The 20,090-nt window shown below is 43.7% G+C and overlaps 1 protein-coding gene across 1 annotated transcript in view; it reads left to right on the forward strand.

Moving 5' to 3' along the window:
- Positions 1 to 20,090, forward strand: part of SCARF2 (scavenger receptor class F member 2) — a 289,269-nt gene that overhangs the window by 147,524 nt on the left and 121,655 nt on the right. Inside the window, exon 3 of the mRNA XM_077294985.1 lies at positions 17,838 to 17,939. Coding sequence (XP_077151100.1) covers positions 17,838 to 17,939 — 102 coding nt within the window. The remainder of the gene's footprint in view (positions 1 to 17,837; positions 17,940 to 20,090) is intronic.

The raw sequence follows: 20,090 nt of genomic DNA on the forward strand, positions 1-20,090 counted from the left end.
GAAACAGGAAAGAGGATGACAAGTCCAATTCCACAAGCGGCCACCGGGGGAGCCCAGAATCCAAATTCACAACAGTACCCCCCCCTCAAGGAGGGGGCACCGAACCCTCACCAGATCCACCAGGGCGACCAGGATGAGCCCTATGGAAGGCACGAACAAGATCAGAAGCATGAACATCAGATGCATTGACCCAAGAATTATCCTCCTGGCCGTAACCCTTCCAGTTGACCAGATACTGGAGTTTCCGTCTGGAAACACGAGAGTCCAAAATTTTCTCCACAACGTACTCCAACTCACCCTCAACCAACACCGGAGCAGGAGGCTCAACTGAAGGTACAACAGGTACCTCATACCTGCGCAATAACGACCGATGAAAAACGTTATGAATGGAAAAGGACGCAGGGAGGTCCAAACGGAAAGAAACAGGATTAAGAATCTCCAATATTCTATAAGGGCCGATGAACCGAGGTTTAAACTTAGGAGAAGAGACCCTCATAGGGACAAAACGAGAAGACAACCACACTAAATCTCCAACACAAAGCCGAGAACCAACACGACGATGACGGTTGGCAAAACGCTGAGTCTTCTCCTGGGACAACTTCAAATTGTCCATAACCTGCCCCCAGATGTGATGCAATCTCTCCACCACCGCATCCACTCCAGGACAATCCGAGGATTCCACCTGACCGGAGGAAAATCGAGGGTGAAACCCCGAATTACAGAAAAACGGGGACACCAAGGTGGAAGAACTGGCCCGATTATTGAGGGCGAACTCTGCCAATGGTAAAAAAGCAACCCAATCATCCTGGTCAGCAGAGACAAAACACCTCAGATATGTCTCAAGGGTCTGATTAGTCCGCTCGGTCTGGCCATTAGTCTGAGGGTGAAAAGCAGATGAAAAAGACAAATCTATGCCCATCCTAGCACAGAATGCCCGCCAAAATCTAGACACAAATTGGGTACCTCTGTCAGAAACAATATTCTCAGGAATACCGTGCAATCGGACAACATTCTGAAAAAACAGAGGAACCAACTCAGAAGAAGAAGGCAACTTGGGCAGAGGAACCAAATGGACCATTTTAGAGAAACGGTCACAGACCACCCAGATGACAGACATCTTCTGGGAAACAGGCAGATCTGAAATAAAATCCATCGAGATGTGTGTCCAAGGCCTCTTAGGAATAGGCAAGGGCAACAGCAGTCCGCTAGCCCGAGAACTACAAGACTTGGCCCGAGCACAAACGTCACATGACTGCACAAAGACTCGCACATCTCGTGACAGAGAAGGCCACCAGAAGGATCTTGCCACCAAATCCCTGGTACCAAAAATTCCGGGATGACCTGCCAATGCAGAAGAATGTACCTCAGAGATGACTCTGCTGGTCCAATCATCCGGAACAAACAGTCTATCAGGCGGACAACGATCCGGTCTATCCGCCTGAAACTCTTGCAAGGACCGCCGCAGATCAGGAGAAACGGCCGACAAAATTACTCCCTCCCTAAGGATACCTGTGGGTTCAGAATTACCAGGAGAGTCCGGGTCAAAACTCCTAGAAAGGGCATCTGCCTTAACATTCTTAGAACCCGGTAGGTATGACACCACAAAATTAAAGCGAGAAAAAAATAAAGACCAGCGCGCCTGTCTAGGATTCAGGCGTCTGGCAGTCTCAAGATAAATCAAATTTTTGTGGTCAGTCAATACCACCACCTGATGCCTAGCCCCCTCGAGCCAATGGCGCCACTCCTCAAACGCCCACTTCATGGCCAAAAGCTCCCGATTCCCAACATCATAATTCCGCTCTGCGGGCGAAAATTTGCGAGAAAAGAAGGCACAAGGCCTAATGACGGAGCAGTCGGAACCTTTCTGCGACAACACTGCCCCAGCTCCGATCTCCGAAGCGTCAACCTCAACCTGAAAAGGCAGATTCACATCAGGCTGACGCAACACAGGGGCAGAGGCAAAACGGCGCTTAAGCTCCTGAAAGGCCTCTACAGCATGAGGGGACCAATTAGCAACATCAGCGCCTTGTCTGGTCAAATCAGTCAGTGGTTTAACGACATCCGAAAAACCAGCAATAAATCGGCGGTAAAAGTTGGCAAAGCCCAAAAATCTCTGAAGACCCTTAAGAGAGGAGGGCTGAGTCCAGTCACAAATAGCTTGCACCTTGACGGGATCCATCTCAATGGAAGAGGGAGAAAAAATATACCCCAAAAAGGAAATTTTCTGGACCCCAAAAACGCACTTAGACCCCTTCACACATAAAGAATTAGACCGCAGAACCTGAAAAACTCTCCTGACCTGCTGGACATGAGAGTCCCAGTCATCAGAAAAAATCAGAATATCATCCAGATATATTATCATAAATTTATCCAGAAAATCGCGGAAAATATCATGCATAAAAGACTGGAAAACTGAAGGGGCATTAGAAAGACCAAAAGGCATGACCAAATACTCAAAGTGGCCCTCGGGCGTATTAAATGCGGTCTTCCACTCATCCCCCTGCCTGATCCGCACCAAATTATACGCCCCACGAAGATCAATTTTAGAGAACCACTTAGCACCCTCTATACGAGCAAACAAATCAGTAAGCAATGGCAATGGGTATTGATACTTAACAGTGATCTTATTCAGAAGCCGATAATCAATACATGGTCTCAAAGAGCCGTCTTTTTTTTGAGACAAAGAAAAACCCAGCTCCCAAGGGAGAAGAAGATGGACGAATATGTCCCTTTTCCAAAGACTCCTTTATATATTCCCGCATAGCAGCATGTTCCGGCACAGACAAATTAAACAAACGACCCTTTGGATATTTACAACCCGGTATCAAATCTATGGCACAATCGCACTCACGGTGCGGAGGTAACGACCCAAGCTTGGGTTCGTCAAAGACGTCTTGATAATCAGAGAGGAACTCAGGGACTTCAGAGGGAATGGACGACGAAATAGAAACCAAAGGTACGTCCCCATGAATACCCTTACATCCCCAGCTCAACACAGACATTGCTCTCCAGTCCAAGACTGGGTTGTGAGACTGCAACCATGGCAATCCCAGTACCAAATCGTCATGTAAATTATACAGCACCAGGAAACGAATAATCTCCTGGTGATCCGGATTGATACGCATGGTTACTTGTGTCCAGTATTGTGGTTTATTATTAGCCAATGGGGTGGAGTCAATCCCCTTCAGAGGAATAAGAGTCTCCAAAGGCTCTAAATCAAAACCACAACGATTGGCAAAGGACCAATCCATAAGACTCAGAGCGGCGCCAGAGTCAACATAGGCGTCCGTGGCAATGGATGACAAAGAGCAAATCAGGGTTACAGACAAAATAAACTTAGACTGAATGGTGCCAATGGAAACAGACTTATCAAGCTTCTTTGTAAGCCTAGAGCATGCCGATATAACATGAGTAGAATCCCCACAATAGAAACACAATCCATTCTTCCGTCTAAAATTCTGTCGCTCGCTCCTGGACAGAATTCTATCACACTGCATACTTTCTGGCGTCTTTTCCATAGACACCGCCAGATGGTGCACCGGTTTGCGCTCCCGCAGACGCCTATCAATCTGAATAGCCATTGTCATGGACTCATTCAGACCTGCAGGCAAAGGGAACCCCACCATAACATCCTTAACGGCATCAGAGAGACCTTCTCTGAAAGTTGCCGCCAAGGCGCACTCATTCCACTGAGTAAGCACAGACCATTTACGGAATTTTTGACAGAAAACTTCAGCTTCGTCTTGCCCCTGAGATAGTGCCATCAAAGTTTTTTCTGCCTGAAGTTCCAAATGAGGTTCCTCATAAAGCAAGCCCAAGGCCAGAAAAAACGCATCCACATCGCGTAACGCAGGATCCCCTGCTGGCAATGAGAAGGCCCAATCTTGAGGGTCACCCCTGAGCAAGGAAATCACAATCCTAACCTGCTGAGCAGGGTCTCCAGCTGAACGAGACTTCAGGGACAAATAAAGCTTACAATTATTTCGGAAATTCTGGAAGCTAGCTCTATTCCCTGTGAAGAACTCCGGCAAAGGAATTCTCGGCTCAGATACCGGAGCATGTACCACAAAATCTTGTAAATTTTGTACTTTCGTGATGAGATTATTCAAACCCGCAGTTACACTCTGGAGATCCATTATTGTCAGGTGCACACAGAGCATACAGAGATTAGGAGGAGAGAGAGAAAAAAGACTGCAGCAAGGCAGACTGGAGGAAAAAAAAAAAAAAAAAAAAATTCCAGCAGACTTCTTATAACTCTCCTTTCTCAACCTGGGTCTTTAACACTTTATTGGCCGGTCAAACTATCATGATCTCTGCAGGCAGAGATCATAGCAAGCCTATAGAGGGACAAGCTCTCGGAAGATGGAACTATACTGACCATGAACTAAGCCTGCCGCGCAACTAGAAATAGCCAGGTAGCATTTCCTATTTATCGCTAGATGCCCAGCTCTGGCCTAAGACCTAAATAGCTAGCAGAGGGAAATATAAGACCTGGCTCACCTCTAGAGAAATATTCCAAAGAAGACAGTAGCCCCCCACATATAATGACGGTGAGTTCAGATGAAACAACAAACGCAGCAGGAAAATAGTCTTAGCAAATTTGAGGTCCGCTTACTAGATAGCAGAAGACAGATAGTATACTTTCATGGTCAGCAGAAAAACACTAACAAAACACCATCCAGAGATTACCTTAAACTCTGGCATTAACTCATAACGCCAGAGTAGCAATCCCTGATCAACGAGAGCTTTCCAGACACAGTAACAAAACTTCAGCTGTGAACTGGAACAAGTAGGCAAAACAAAACATGGACAAAAGTCCAACTTATCTAGTAGTTGTCTAGAAGCAGGAACAAGCACTGAGAGGCATCAGATAACATTGTTGACCGGCAAGAAACCACCAGAGAAAAGAGCTTAAATAGCGACACCCACTACTGATGGAATCAGGTGAAACAGGAAAGAGGATGACAAGTCCAATTCCACAAGCGGCCACCGGGGGAGCCCAGAATCCAAATTCACAACAGAACTCGAGCTGACTGTGAGCTAAACCTACCGCACAAATAACAGTGGCCGGGTAGCGTGCCTACGTTTTATCCCTAGACGCCCAGCGCCAGCCGGAGAACTGACTGACCCTAGCAGAGGAAAATACAGACCTGGCTTACCTCTAGAGAAATTTTCCCCAAAAGGCAGACAGTAGCCCCTACATATATTGTCGGTGATTTCAGAGGAAATTGACATACGAAGTATGAAGATAGGTTTAGCAAATTGAGGTCCGCTTACTAGATAGTAGGAAGACAGAAAAGGGAACTTCACAGTCAGCTGAAAACCCTTTCAAAACACCATCCTGGAATTACTTTAAGACTCTAATATCAACTCATGACACCAGAGTGGCAATTCCAGCTCACAAGAGCTTCCAGCCTCAGAAATAAACAATCACAGAGAACTGGAACAAAAATGCAAAACAAACTTAGGACTACAAGTCCAACTTAGCTGATAGTAGTCTAGGAGCAGGAACATGCAACAGAAAGGCTTCTGGTAACATTGTTGGCCGGCATAGAAATGACTGAGGAGCAAGGCTAAATAGACAACTCCCACATCCTGATGGAAACAGGTGAACAGAGGCGATGAAGCACACAAGTTCAGTACCACCAGTGACCATCGAGGGAGCCCAGAAACCAAATTCACAACAGTACCCCCCCCCTCAAGGAGGGGGCACCGAACCCTCACCAGAACCACCAGGGCGATCAGGATGAGCCCTATGAAAGGCACGGACCAAATCGGAGGCATGAACATCAGAGGCTGTCACCCAAGAATTATCCTCCTGACCGTAGCCCTTCCACTTGACCAGATACTGAAGTCTCCATCTGGAAACACGGGAGTCCAAGATCTTCTCGACAACGTACTCCAACTCACCCTCAACCAACACCGGAGCAGGAGGCTCAACGGAAGGCACAACCGGTACCTCATACCTGCGCAACAATGACCGATGGAAGACATTATGAATAGAAAAAGATGCAGGGAGGTCCAAACGAAAGGACACAGGGTTAAGAATCTCCAATATCTTGTACGGGCCGATGAACCGAGGCTTAAACTTAGGAGAAGAAACCTTCATAGGGACAAAACGAGAAGACAACCACACCAAGTCCCCAACACAAAGACGAGGACCAACACAACGACGGCGGTTGGCAAAATGCTGAGTCTTCTCCTGGGACAACTTCAAATTGTCCACCACATGCCCCCAAATCTGATGCAACCTCTCCACCACAGCATCCACTCCGGGACAATCCGAAGACTCCACCTGACCGGAAGAGAAACGAGGATGAAACCCCGAATTACAGAAGAAAAGAGAAACCAAGGTGGCAGAACTAGCCCGATTATTGAGGGCAAACTCCGCCAAGGGCAAAAAGGCAACCCAATCATCCTGATCCGCAGACACAAAACACCTCAAATAAGTCTCCAAGGTCTGATTAGTTCGCTCGGTCTGGCCATTAGTCTGAGGATGGAAAGCAGACGAAAAAGACAAATCAATGCCCATCCTAGCACAGAACGCTCGCCAAAATCTAGACACGAATTGGGTTCCCCTGTCAGACACGATATTCTCCGGAATACCATGCAAGCGAACCACATTTTGAAAAAACAGAGGAACCAACTCGGATGAGGAAGGCAATTTAGGCAAGGGAACCAAATGGACCATCTTAGAGAAACGGTCACACACCACCCAGATGACAGACATCTTCTGAGAAACAGGGAGATCAGAAATAAAATCCATGGAGATGTGAGTCCAAGGCCTCTTCGGAATAGGCAAAGATAACAACAATCCACTAGCCCGAGAACAACAAGGCTTGGCCCGAGCACAAACATCACAAGACTGCACAAAACCTCGCACATCTCGCGACAGGGAAGGCCACCAGAAGGACCTAGCCACCAAATCCCTGGTACCAAAGATTCCAGGATGACCAGCTAACGCAGAAGAATGGACCTCCGATATGACTCTACTGGTCCAATCATCAGGAACAAACATTCTAACAGGCGGGCAACGATCAGGTCTATCCGCCTGAAACTCCTGCAAGACCCGACGCAAGTCTGGGGAAACAGCAGATAATATCACTCCATCCTTAAGGATACCTGTAGGTTCAGAATTACCAGGGGAATCAGGCTCAAAACTCCTAGAAAGGGCATCCGCCTTCACATTTTTAGAACCCGGTAGGTAAGAAACCACAAAATTAAACCGAGAGAAAAATAACGACCAGCGCGCCTGTCTAGGATTCAGGCGCCTGGCAGACTCAAGATAAATCAAATTCTTGTGGTCAGTCAATACCACCACCTGATGTATAGCCCCCTCAAGCCAATGACGCCACTCCTCAAAAGCCCACTTCATAGCCAAGAGCTCCCGATTACCAATATCATAATTTCGCTCAGCGGGCGAAAATTTACGAGAAAAGAACGCGCAAGGTCTCATCACGGAGCAGTCGGAACTTTTCTGCGACAAAACCGCCCCAGCTCCGATTTCTGAAGCGTCGACCTCAACCTGAAAAGGAAGAGTAACATCAGGCTGACGCAATACAGGGGCGGAAGAAAAGCGGCGCTTAAGCTCCCGAAAGGCCTCCACAGCAGCAGGGGATCAATCAGCAACATCAGCACCCTTCTTAGTCAAATCAGTCAACGGTTTAGCAACATCAGAAAAACCAGTTATAAATCGACGATAAAAATTAGCAAAGCCCAAAAACTTCTGAAGGCTCTTAAGAGAAGAGGGCTGCGTCCAATCACAAATAGCCTGAACCTTGACAGGGTCCATCTCAATGGAAGAGGGGGAAAAAATGTACCCCAAAAACAAAATCTTTTGAACCCCAAAAACGCACTTAGAACCCTTTACACACAAGGAATTAGAGCGCAAAACCTGAAAAACCCTCCTGACCTGTTGGACATGAGAGTCCCAGTCGTCCGAAAAAATCAAAATATCATCCAGATACACAATCATAAATGTATCCAAATATTCACGGAAAATGTCATGCATAAAAGACTGAAAGACTGAAGGGGCATTTGAAAGACCAAAAGGCATTACTAAATACTCAAAATGGCCCTCAGGCGTATTAAATGCGGTTTTCCACTCATCCCCCTGCTTAATTCGCACTAAATTATACGCCCCACGAAGATCAATCTTAGAGAACCACTTGGCCCCCTTTATTCGAGCAAACAAATCAGTAAGCAGTGGCAAAGGATACTGATATTTAACCGTGATTTTATTCAAAAGCCGATAATCAATACACGGCCTCAAAGAGCCATCTTTTTTAGATACAAAGAAAAAACCGGCTCCTAAGGGAGATGACGAAGGACGAATATGTCCCTTTTCCAAGGACTCCTTAATATATTCCCGCATAGCAGCGTGTTCAGGCACAGATAGATTAAATAAACGACCCTTTGGAAACTTACTGCCCGGAATCAGATCTATTGTACAATCGCAATCTCTGTGCGGAGGTAGTGAACCAAGTTTAGGCTCCTCAAAAACGTCACGATAATCAGATAAAAATTCCGGAATCTCAGAGGGAATAGATGACGAAATGGAAACCAAAGGTACGTCCCCATGAGTCCCCTGACATCCCCAGCTTAACACAGACATAGCTTTCCAGTCGAGGACTGGGTTATGAGATTGCAGCCATGGCAATCCAAGCACCAACACATCATGTAGATTATACAACACAAGGAAGCGAATAATCTCCTGGTGATCCGGATTAATACGCATAGTTACTTGTGTCCAGTATTGTGGTTTATTACTAGCCAATGGCGTGGAGTCAATACCCTTCAGAGGTATAGGAACTTCCAGAGGCTCTAAATTAAACCCACAGCGTTTGGCAAAGGACCAATCCATAAGACTCAAAGCGGCGCCAGAGTCGACATAGGCGTCCGCGGTAATAGACGATAAAGAGCAAATCAGGGTCACAGATAGAATAAACTTGGACTGTAAAGTACCAATTGAAACAGACTTATCAACCTTCTTAGTACGTTTAGAGCATGCTGATATAACATGAGTTGAATCGCCACAATAGAAGCATAACCCATTTTTTCGCCTAAAATTCTGTCGTTCGCTTCTGGACAGAATTCTATCACATTGCATAATCTCTGGCGCCCTCTCAGTAGACACCGCCAAATGGTGCACAGGTTTGCGCTCCCGCAAACGCCGATCAATCTGAATAGCCATTGTCATGGACTCATTCAGACCTGCAGGCACAGGGAACCCCACCATAACATCTTTAATGGCATCAGAGAGACCCTCTCTGAAATTCGCCGCCAGGGCGCACTCATTCCACTGAGTAAGCACAGACCACTTACGAAATTTTTGGCAGTATATTTCAGCCTCATCTTGCCCTTGAGACAGGGCCATCAAGGCTTTTTCAGCCTGAATCTCTAAATGAGGTTCCTCATAAAGCAACCCCAAAGCCAGGAAAAACGCATCCACACTGAGCAACGCAGGATCCCCTGGTGCCAAAGCAAATGCCCAATCCTGAGGGTCGCCCCGGAGCAAGGATATTACAATCCTGACCTGCTGTGCAGGATCTCCAGCGGAGCGAGATCTCAGAGACAAAAATAATTTACAATTATGTTTGAAATTCTGGAAGCGAGATCTATCCCCGGAGAAAAATTCAGGCAAAGGTACTCTAGGTTCAGATATAGGAGCATGAATTACAAAATCCTGTAAACTTTGAACCTTCATAGCGAGATTGTTCAGACCTGTAGCTAAACCCTGAGGATCCATTTTCATCAGGTGAAGTTAGAACCATTCAAGGATTAGAAGGAGAGAGAGACGAAGGCTGCAGTAAGCAGAGAAGCTAGAAAATCAACTAATGAGCAAACTCAGAAAAAAAAAAAAAAATCTCTGCAGACTTCTTTTCTCTCCTTTCTTCTGCCAATAATTTTAACCCTTGGCCGGCCAAACTGTCATGGTTCTCAATGGCAAGAGAACGTAGTAAAGCATACAAAAAGGACTAGCTCTTGGAAGATGGGAACTCGAGCTGACTGTGAGCTAAACCTACCGCACAAATAACAGTGGCCGGGTAGCGTGCCTACGTTTTATCCCTAGACGCCCAGCGCCAGCCGGAGAACTGACTGACCCTAGCAGAGGAAAATACAGACCTGGCTTACCTCTAGAGAAATTTTCCCCAAAAGGCAGACAGTAGCCCCCACATATATTGTCGGTGATTTCAGAGGAAATTGACATACGAAGTATGAAGATAGGTTTAGCAAATTGAGGTCCGCTTACTAGATAGTAGGAAGACAGAAAAGGGAACTTCACAGTCAGCTGAAAACCCTTTCAAAACACCATCCTGGAATTACTTTAAGACTCTAATATCAACTCATGACACCAGAGTGGCAATTCCAGCTCACAAGAGCTTCCAGCCTCAGAAATAAACAATCACAGAGAACTGGAACAAAAATGGAAAACAAACTTAGGACTACAAGTCCAACTTAGCTGATAGTAGTCTAGGAGCAGGAACATGCAACAGAAAGGCTTCTGGTAACATTGTTGGCCGGCATAGAAATGACTGAGGAGCAAGGCTAAATAGACAACTCCCACATCCTGATGGAAACAGGTGAACAGAGGCGATGAAGCACACAAGTTCAGTACCACCAGTGACCACCGGGGGAGCCCAGAAACCAAATTCACAACAATCCCCACTCCTTCTCCTTCCAAAGTCAACTCACATCTGATCTCAAAATAAGAATGGATTGTCTGAGCTCCTGGGATCCGCCCATGAAGGGGGGTAGGGGTCACACCTTCTATTCAATGGTTGGGTCCATCAGAAGATTCTAGACTGTTCGGCTCCGTAGTATGTACATTTGACTAGCCACCTGCTGTGAGGAAGGATGGCTATTCCTTCACTAGTTGACAAAGCTTAATTACATTATAGCTTAGGGCTGCAAGTATTGGGGGAAGGAGACATTGTTACAGGTAAACTCCTAGCACAAGAAAATACATAAACTACAGCTAATAGAAACCAGAGAACAGTTACATACATCAAATGGCATATTATTCAAATACAGGACAGGGCAAAAGTACAGATCATGACAATCAAATACAGGACAGGGCAAAAGTACAGATCATGACAATCAGTCCTTCATACAGTATTATGGGCACCACATAGTCTTCCATAGAGTATTATGGGCACCGCATAGTCTTCCATACAGTATTATGGGTACCACATAGTCCTCCATACAGTATTATGGGCACCACATAGTTTTCCATACAATATTATGGGCACATAGTTTTCCATACAATATTATGGGCACCACATAGTCTTTCATACAGTATTATGGGCACCACAGTCTTCCATACTGTATTATGGGCATCAAATAGTCCTCCATACAGTGTTATGGGCACCACATAGTCCTCCATACAGTATTATGAGCACCACATAGTCCTCCATACAGTATTATGGGCCCCATATAGTGCTCCATACACTATTATGGGCCCCATATATTACTACATACAGTATATCGGGCCCCATATAATGCTTCATACAGTATATTGGCTGCATATTATGCTCCATACAGAATAATGGGCCCCATATATTGCACCATACAGTATAATGGGCTCCATATAATGCTCCATACAGTATAATAGGTCCTATATATTGCTCCGTATAGTATATAATGGCCTCATATAATGTTTCATACAATATAAGTGGCCCCATGTAATGCTCCATACAGTATAATGGACCCCATATAATGCTCCATATAGTATATAGTGGCCCCATATATTGCTCCATACACTATATAATGGTCTCATATAATGTTCCGTACAGTGGAATGGCCCCATATAATGCTCCATATAGCATATAATGGTTTCATATAATGCTCCATACAGTATAATGGCTCCATGTAATTCTCCATACAGTATTATGGCCCCATATATTGATCCATACAAAATAATGACTCCATATAGTGCTCCATACAGTTTAATGGGCCCCATGAAGTGCTCCATACATAAAAAATTAAATAATAATATACTCAACTCTCCTCATTCCGAGCAGCTCCTCTCTCCTCAGCGTCTTCTGACTCTGCACTGCTTGGCAGAGGGTGTGCTGTAGTGACGTCATTGCGCCCTCTGCCCTGAGACCTCACAGAGTGTCAGAAGACTCTGAAGATACCGGAGCTGCGGTGAATGGGGAGAGGTGAATATCTGAGGAGGGCTGGTGCCAGCGCTGGCATCCATACAGAATAATGGGCACCATATTTTGCTCCATACAATATAATGGACACCATGTATTACTCCATACAGTATAATGGGCCCCATATAATGCTCCATACAGAATAATTTTTATTTAATTTATTTTACTCATTTATATAGCGCCATTAATTCCACAGCGCTTTACAGACGTTATTTGCACTGTCCCCATTGGGGCTCACAATCAAGATTCCCTACCAGTATGTCTTTGGGGTAATAATGGGCTTCATATAATGCTCTATACAGTATAATGGGCTACATATATATGTATGATGTGCTGGTGCCAGCGCTGGCATCGGGCTCCCCCGACTTACGGCCCCATAGTGTGCTGGGGTCCCCGACAGCAAGTGCCCAACCCATTCATCCAGGCCCCAGCACTTGACCGGGTGCGCAGGGTAGTGACGGTGGCCCTGCATTTAGACATGCTGAGTTCTACCCATCAGTGCTCCTTAAGGCGGTTCATCCATTAATGGACAACACCTTTAACAAGTACAGACCGATGATATAACTAGTAGTGAAATATTTTGTGGACTGAATGATCACTTGTACTATTGTTCTACTTCAATGCACTATCATGTTATTGGCAGCTCATATCCATTTTACATAGGACAATGTGCTGCAAATCATGATTATTTTGCAGACATAAACCAACCGATCAGCAGGTGAATTAGTGCTTTGCTTATTTGTCTTGTGATCACCGGCATGTTTACACAGGCAGATAAGTGGGAGGGAGCATTCTTAAGGTACCGTTACACTAAAAGACTTACCAATGATCACGACCAGCGATACGACCTGGCCGTGATCGTTGGTAAGTCGTTGTGTGGTGGCTGGGGAGCTGTCACACAGACAGCTCTCTCCAGGGACCAACGATCAGGGGAACGACTTCGGCATCGTTGAAACTGTCTTTAACGATGCCGAAGTCCCCCTGCAGCACCCGGGTAACCAGGGTAAACATCAGGTTACTAGGTGCAGGGCCGCACTTAGTAACCCGATATTTACCCTGGTTACCATTGTAAAAGTAAAAAAAAACACTACATACTCACCTTCTGATGTCTGTCACGTCCCCCAGTGTCCACAGCGTTACGCGCTGCTGCCGAGAACTTCCTGCACTGAATGTGTCAGCGCCGGCAGTAAAGCAGAGCACAGCGGTGCAGGAAGTTCTCGGCAGCAGCGCGTAACCCTGGGGACGACGGGGGACGTGACAGACATCAGAAGGTGAGTATGTAGTGGTTTTTTTTAACTTTTACAATGGTAACCAGGGTAAATATCGGGTTACTAAGCGCGGCCCTGCACATAGTAACCCGATATTTACCCTGGTTACAAGTGAACACATCGCTGGATCGGCGTCACACACGACGATCCAGCGATGACAGCGGGTGATCTGACGACGAAATAAAGTTCTGGACTTCTAGCTCCGACCAGCGATATCACAGCGGGATCCAGATCGCTGCTGCGTGTCAAACTCAACGAGATCGCTATCCAGGACGCTGCAACGTCACGGATCATCGTCGTTCTCGCTGCAAAGTCGCTTAGTGTGAAGGTACCTTTATAAACGTTTGTTCACCAGTTATCTGCTTGTCTAACTGTACCATTACAACTTACCTTCTATGTAGAACAGCCTGAAGTATATTCTAATGGTCATTTTAGCTGTGTAGGTAGAAAAAAAAGTTATGGTTCTTGGAGGAAGAAAAGGAAAAATTAAGAGTGTAAAAAACTAAAAAAGTCCAGGTCTTTAAATTGCTTGTTACCTTCCAGTAAATGAAGGATATTATAACAAATGGTTATAATAAAGGCTGTGGGATAATATAACACAAGAAACCACCCTGTATTCACCTTCCACAGGACCTCCGGCGTGTCTCTGACACTTCCGGTATTTGTCATTAGCTGCGTCACTGACGTTATCTCGACAACGCAGTAGCCAAATGGTACATTCAATGGCTTTAAAGGGGGTGTCCGTCTACAGTGGCAGAGCCAATGAGCTCACTGATTGGCTGTCGATGTGAGGTTAGTGACGCATCCAATTCCAGACATCAGAAGCGACGGCGGACACTTTCCGATGGAGCTAGGGAAGGTGAGTACATTGCAGTTGGGTTCGTTATAATGACCTGCAGCCATAGACATTAATTTGCTGAAAAGGGTTAAAAAAGAAAAGTTTTGTGCGCAGTATGAAGCAGCAGGAGATTAGTTAACCATCACCCTCATCCAGACATCACCTGCTATGATCACGCCTTGTTTCATGCTCTTCTGATTATCCTGTTATAAAATGGACAATATAACACTATAGTATGGCTGCATGAAATCGGGACACTATCGATGGACTGTTGCCCAGGCTCTCATTTTATAGTGCAATGTATTGGCACATTTACATACCAATTTAGTAAAAATAATCCAGCATATATTTATTTAGCATTTTCTACTAGAAGCTTCGTTTCTGATTAGATATTTGGAACTTGAAAATTGCCGTACAATAGTAGCACATTAGATTCATTTTATTGTGCCACAAATTGCTCTTCTGGCAGATCGTTAATATCCGGATGCTGAGTAGGTCCAAGTCAATCAGTGAGGCAATTTCCTTTCCTGAACCACCAGTGTTAAATTGCCAAATGTAAGGTTGATGATATTCCTATGTAATGAGTCCAAGTTGCTGCTTTATGCACTGTAATTTGCCTATGTTTTGTGCTCAAAGGAAGTTCACGCCAAGTATCGCGCAAGGCACAAGTTCCTTTTGGTTTTGTATTTAATACATTTTATTCTCCATCATTCTATTCTTCATGTTCTACTAAGTAGCAATTTCCTTGGGTATGACATGAGCAATGACAGAACTGTTAACCAAAAAATGTTAACCTTTTCTCTGGTAAGGATTCAGTACATTAGGACTTTAAGGGCTGAAGCTGAACACTTAGTATCATACTAAAGACTAGGATATAAATATTTTGAAACAATATTTTAAGTGCAACACTTATTTAAAATAGTGTGAAAAAGTTTGATTTCTAACCCTGTGTGTAAGGTGTCACTCGGACATCCGATTTTCACATATGCGTTCTGTCCCTGTTTTTGACTGATGTCACATAGACTCTAAGGTTATTTGTTATTTTATCCTGTTGGCATTGTTTTGTGGGCTAACTGCTTCACCAGAAACACGTGAAACACTGATGGTAAAAAGTGAGATATTAAGTTTTTAATTTTATCATTAAACTTAATTTATAATTTTATATTTCATTTAAGTTCATAATTATTCGTTATATATTTGTCAAAACTATTTGGCAGTGAAAGGGTCAAACAAAAAGTGGGCAAAATATAATTTTAACAATTACATGTATAACGATATTATGTAGTGGGGAAAATAAGTATTTGATACACTGCCGATTTTTCAAGTTTTCCCACCTACGAAGAATGGCGAGTTCTGTAATTTTTATCGTAGGTATACTTCAACTGTGAGTGACAGAATCTAAAAATAAAAACAGAAAATCACATTGTATGACTTCTAAATAATGGTCCAGAACTACAGGAAACGTCCGACCTCTGTAATTGCAAATAAAGGTTTCTGTACTAAATATTAAGTTCTGTTTTTCTATTGTATCAAATACTTATTTCATGCAATAAAATGTCAATTAATTAAGTAAAAATCATACAATGGGATTTTCTGGATTTTTTTTTTAAGATTCAGTCTTACACAGTTGAAGTGTACCTATAATAAAAATTACAGATTTCTCCATTCTTTGTAGGTGGGAAAACTTGCAAAATCGGCAGTGTATCAAATACACAATATATGGTTAGAAAGTGACAATAGCATAGAGAAAATATTTAATCTTAATAAAACACACATAGGCATTTTATTCTTTAGTACTGTGCAGTTTCTTTTTATCCTCTAATTTTTCATTATCTGCATGAATTTTGTTGTTTATTCATACGAACTCATTGATTTCCCAGACAAACAGCAGGCTGTGGACTCTTGGCAGGATAATTGTGAAATTCCCTATGGTGCCATTGAGCCACCACATTTTAATTACATTAATACAAATTTGTTTCTGCAAAATTTTGCCTACTCTAAAGAAATATTCAAACTATTATTGAATATACTTACTCCTTTCATAGGCTTTTAAGCTACAGGAACTATTGATTTTGGTTTAGAAGGTGCAGACTGTTTGTGAACAGTCAGATCTCCAAGAAAACTAGTGGCAGGTAGGGATGAGCGAACCTGTGGAAGTTCGGGTTCTGGCACCCGACACAAATTTTATTCCAAAGTTCGGTTTGGGTACCAGAACTGTACCCGAACTTGAACCAGAACATTGAAAACAATGGTGACCCGAACTTTTGAGCATGAATAATCTCTCTCTGTCCCATCGGATCGCTAAACATTGCAACGAACTGGTCTGTGTGCTGTACAGACTTGGAGCTAGTTCACTTGGGCTATATTTCACTCTGACCTTGGGTTCTCATGAACAAAATCGCAATGTGCGCTTGTCTGGTGAAATTTACAGACCAGACTATAGAATGTGATAGACTTCTTCTCCTACGTCGGTCCTTTGTATGGATGGGAGCACAGAGCTGCATGCGAAGCCAGTCACAGATGATAAATTAACTGGACCATGTGAATGTAGCGTTAGTGAAGGTCTTGTGAGGTTGTGAGGTTCATCAGGTCCTTTTTTAAAAAATACAGCGGATAAATTAGGTGAACCATATGAACATAGCCTTAGTGATTGGAAAGATGTTTAATCTCTAGCCAAGGTTGGATACAAATATTTAATCTTTGCTGACATCCATTCGTGATATTAGCCAGGTCAAGTGTCAAGTAGCATCTGTATCTCTTGGGATAAAAAATGTCCAGCTGAGCCATACAAGATTGTATGTGACCCCCTACCATACTGTGGCATTATTGTTCCTTTATTTACACCAGAAGCATTTAATTTTATTTTCTTTTACTCCCTATTTGTGCTATTACTCTGCCTATTTTGGACAATGTTTGTCTACCTAGTGCAGTTCACATAAAGTTGCTTCTCTGTACTACACCCCAATATTCCAGTTTGTAATACTTGTGCCTTGTAATATGATTTGCTTTCACCATCTTTTTGTAGCAGTTTGTTCCTCTTTTCCCTTTCTCTTCTTTTCCCAAAACAAATCATGCCAAATATTCACACATAACATTCATAAGGATATATATTTATATATTGTCCCCACATCTGAGTTGGAGGCCAAGTTCAGAACCACCAAGGTAGGTTTTGTCAAAAATTTGTGACGAAATAGCGCAGCTTGATGCCTTATCTTCTCCAGTAAAGTGACAGTCACCAAAATGGAAACCGACAGACTACATTATAGCGGTTGAGCTCCACCGGTGAACGCGGTGAGATGGATTCGGCATTGTCATTATTTTCATTATGAGCAGAGTAACTGAAATAAACAGCTTAGATGTGAACAGAGCCCAAGTCTAAAAAGAGTCATCGTTCCATCAAGCTCATCTTATAACGTTCTTGGTGTGTTGACCCAAAAATGCAACTTAAAGAAAGATGCCAAATGTTCTCGTGTGAGGACCATTATACTCATTATTTGGTAGAATGATTTTATGGATTTATTGACTTTGGTAACGCTTTTTAATGCAATGGTACTGTTAATTGATTCCTAGCAATATGTGAAGGCAACTTTACCTGTAAAGAAAATGAAGTCTGTGTCCGGCCAAATGAATGTCGATGTCGTCACGGCTACTTTGGTGCCAATTGTGAAACAAGTAAGCAATGTTTGATCACTTATATATTGATGTCATGATCAAAAGGGTTGAATTATACATTTTCATGTATGCTTAGTATTAACCATGCACCTGCCTTATATTTGTAGATTGGCGCCATTTGAGCTGACAGCATGTTAAATAAGTTTTCCCATAGGATAAATGTTATATATATTTGATTGATTAAAGGGAATATGTGACTATGTTTTTATTATACTGTATAACAGCATGATGTAGGTGCAGATGCAGAGACGGCGAATGTTCTAGTAAAATCAGTGTTTTATCAGCAGGAGATTATCACTAGATGACTAAGTGTCTGATGCCGCCTGGTCCAACCACACCCCTACTACGATTATCAGCTTTCTGTCAGTGCACACATAAAGCTGCTAATAAGTGGAGTGGGTGAGGTTATACACAGCTCAGCAAGCTGAGCTCTGCTAGATCTGTGGCAGAGAAAACTGTGATTCTATCACACCTATTTTGCACCCAGTAAACTAAGCAATACATCACTGGAATCTGGGTCTATGTACCTATATTATGTTGCTATCAGATTACATAGCAAAAACCTGCTGACAGATTCCCATTCCCAGAGCTGCACACTGGGACTCACACTGATCATTAGGACAAGGGTCTCAAGTCCCTTGTTCCTAAACTATCAAAGACAGACTATCAGGGATAAATATAGCTATTCTTATCTGACGTCATATAGGAAGTGATAGTCCCACCCAAAGGGTTTTTTAATTATAAGAATAATGAAAAATAATTTGTACTATATTTAACTTGATTTTTCTATTGCCAATTATTCTATTCTCTACAATAAACCAACACAGATGAATCTGTGAATAGTAAAAGCTAAGTCATAGAGAATCTAATATTGCTCTAAGGAGTTGTTTTAAAGGGAATGTCTCGTCTTGAATTCTTGTTTCATTTTGGTTCATCAATAAGATGTAGGTATGTAAAAGAGAAATATTGTGGTTCTTTTTTACTGTAGCTATTTACTTTTTAATCTTTAAACTTTCCTTATTGGAGAGCACGTCTTTGCTGTATGATCAGGTCACCAGGCTGTGTGCACTTTATGGCAGCAGAAATATATGAGAGCCAAATAGAGAATAGTCATTGTGATGAACCCACACCTCACCACCCAGCCTGATGTCACTATTACGTCAGCATATCACGTTATGCGGTCTCCTCACTTTCACCAATGTGACGTTCCACACCCCCTGGGGACATGTAACGTCAGCCTGGTACAGTTTTACACAGACACCCCCTGTCCACACTGGCTCAAGGAGGCACGTGGAGTGAGAGGATGTGGCCCACGCAGTCACTGATGTGGCACCACTCTCTCTCACAACCCTGACAGGCTGAAAGTCCCCTTTCACTAGCACCAGTTAAGCAGTGCCTGCTCAGCCCAGTAGGACTGCCACCAGTTCACCGTTAGATATAAGCCTGGTCCACATGGAAAGTTAAGCCGAGATCGCGGACATGTGGATTCATGAATCGAGATAAAAGAGCAGCCCAAGGTTAAATTATATATTTAATCACCTTAAGAGCACACGAGCACACTAGACAATACACTATATACACAATAGTGCATTTAACCTTTTTGGATCACTCCCCTCCTGCCCTCTGGGCTAAATATAAATCCCATCCCCTTGCCTCAAGCAGCTAAAAACTCCAAAACCTTAGATGGGTCGTAACTCCTTAATGGATGGTCCTGGGAGGCGGATTTGGTGCCAATTTATCCGGACGAGTCCCTGCGACACGTTGCGACCAAACACAGCTTTGCTATCTGGCTTCTACTAGCCATTCTGCATATTTCCCAAGAATGAGATATGCAGAATGGCTAGAATGGATTGAGACCCTGGAAAGTGTTCAGCCCATTTCAGAGATATCGAAAATGTAACAGAGCAGACAAAGTACGCCGGAGCCGCAGCGTGAAGACCAGAAGAGGACGTCATCTGATGAAGCTAGGAGGCACCGGATCGGACCGCGACACCCATTGGACCGGACTGGGACCGGGACCGCCCCTGGGTGAGTATAATCTAACCTCTTTTTCTTAATCCTCTTTTCTTAATCTAGGATACATCGGGGGCTTATCTACAGCATTCCAGAATGCTGTAGATAAGCCCCTGATGCTGGTGGGCTTAGCTCACC

This window comes from Ranitomeya variabilis, chromosome 1 (assembly GCF_051348905.1).
Source record: "Ranitomeya variabilis isolate aRanVar5 chromosome 1, aRanVar5.hap1, whole genome shotgun sequence".
Taxonomy (NCBI): Eukaryota; Metazoa; Chordata; class Amphibia; order Anura; family Dendrobatidae; genus Ranitomeya; species Ranitomeya variabilis.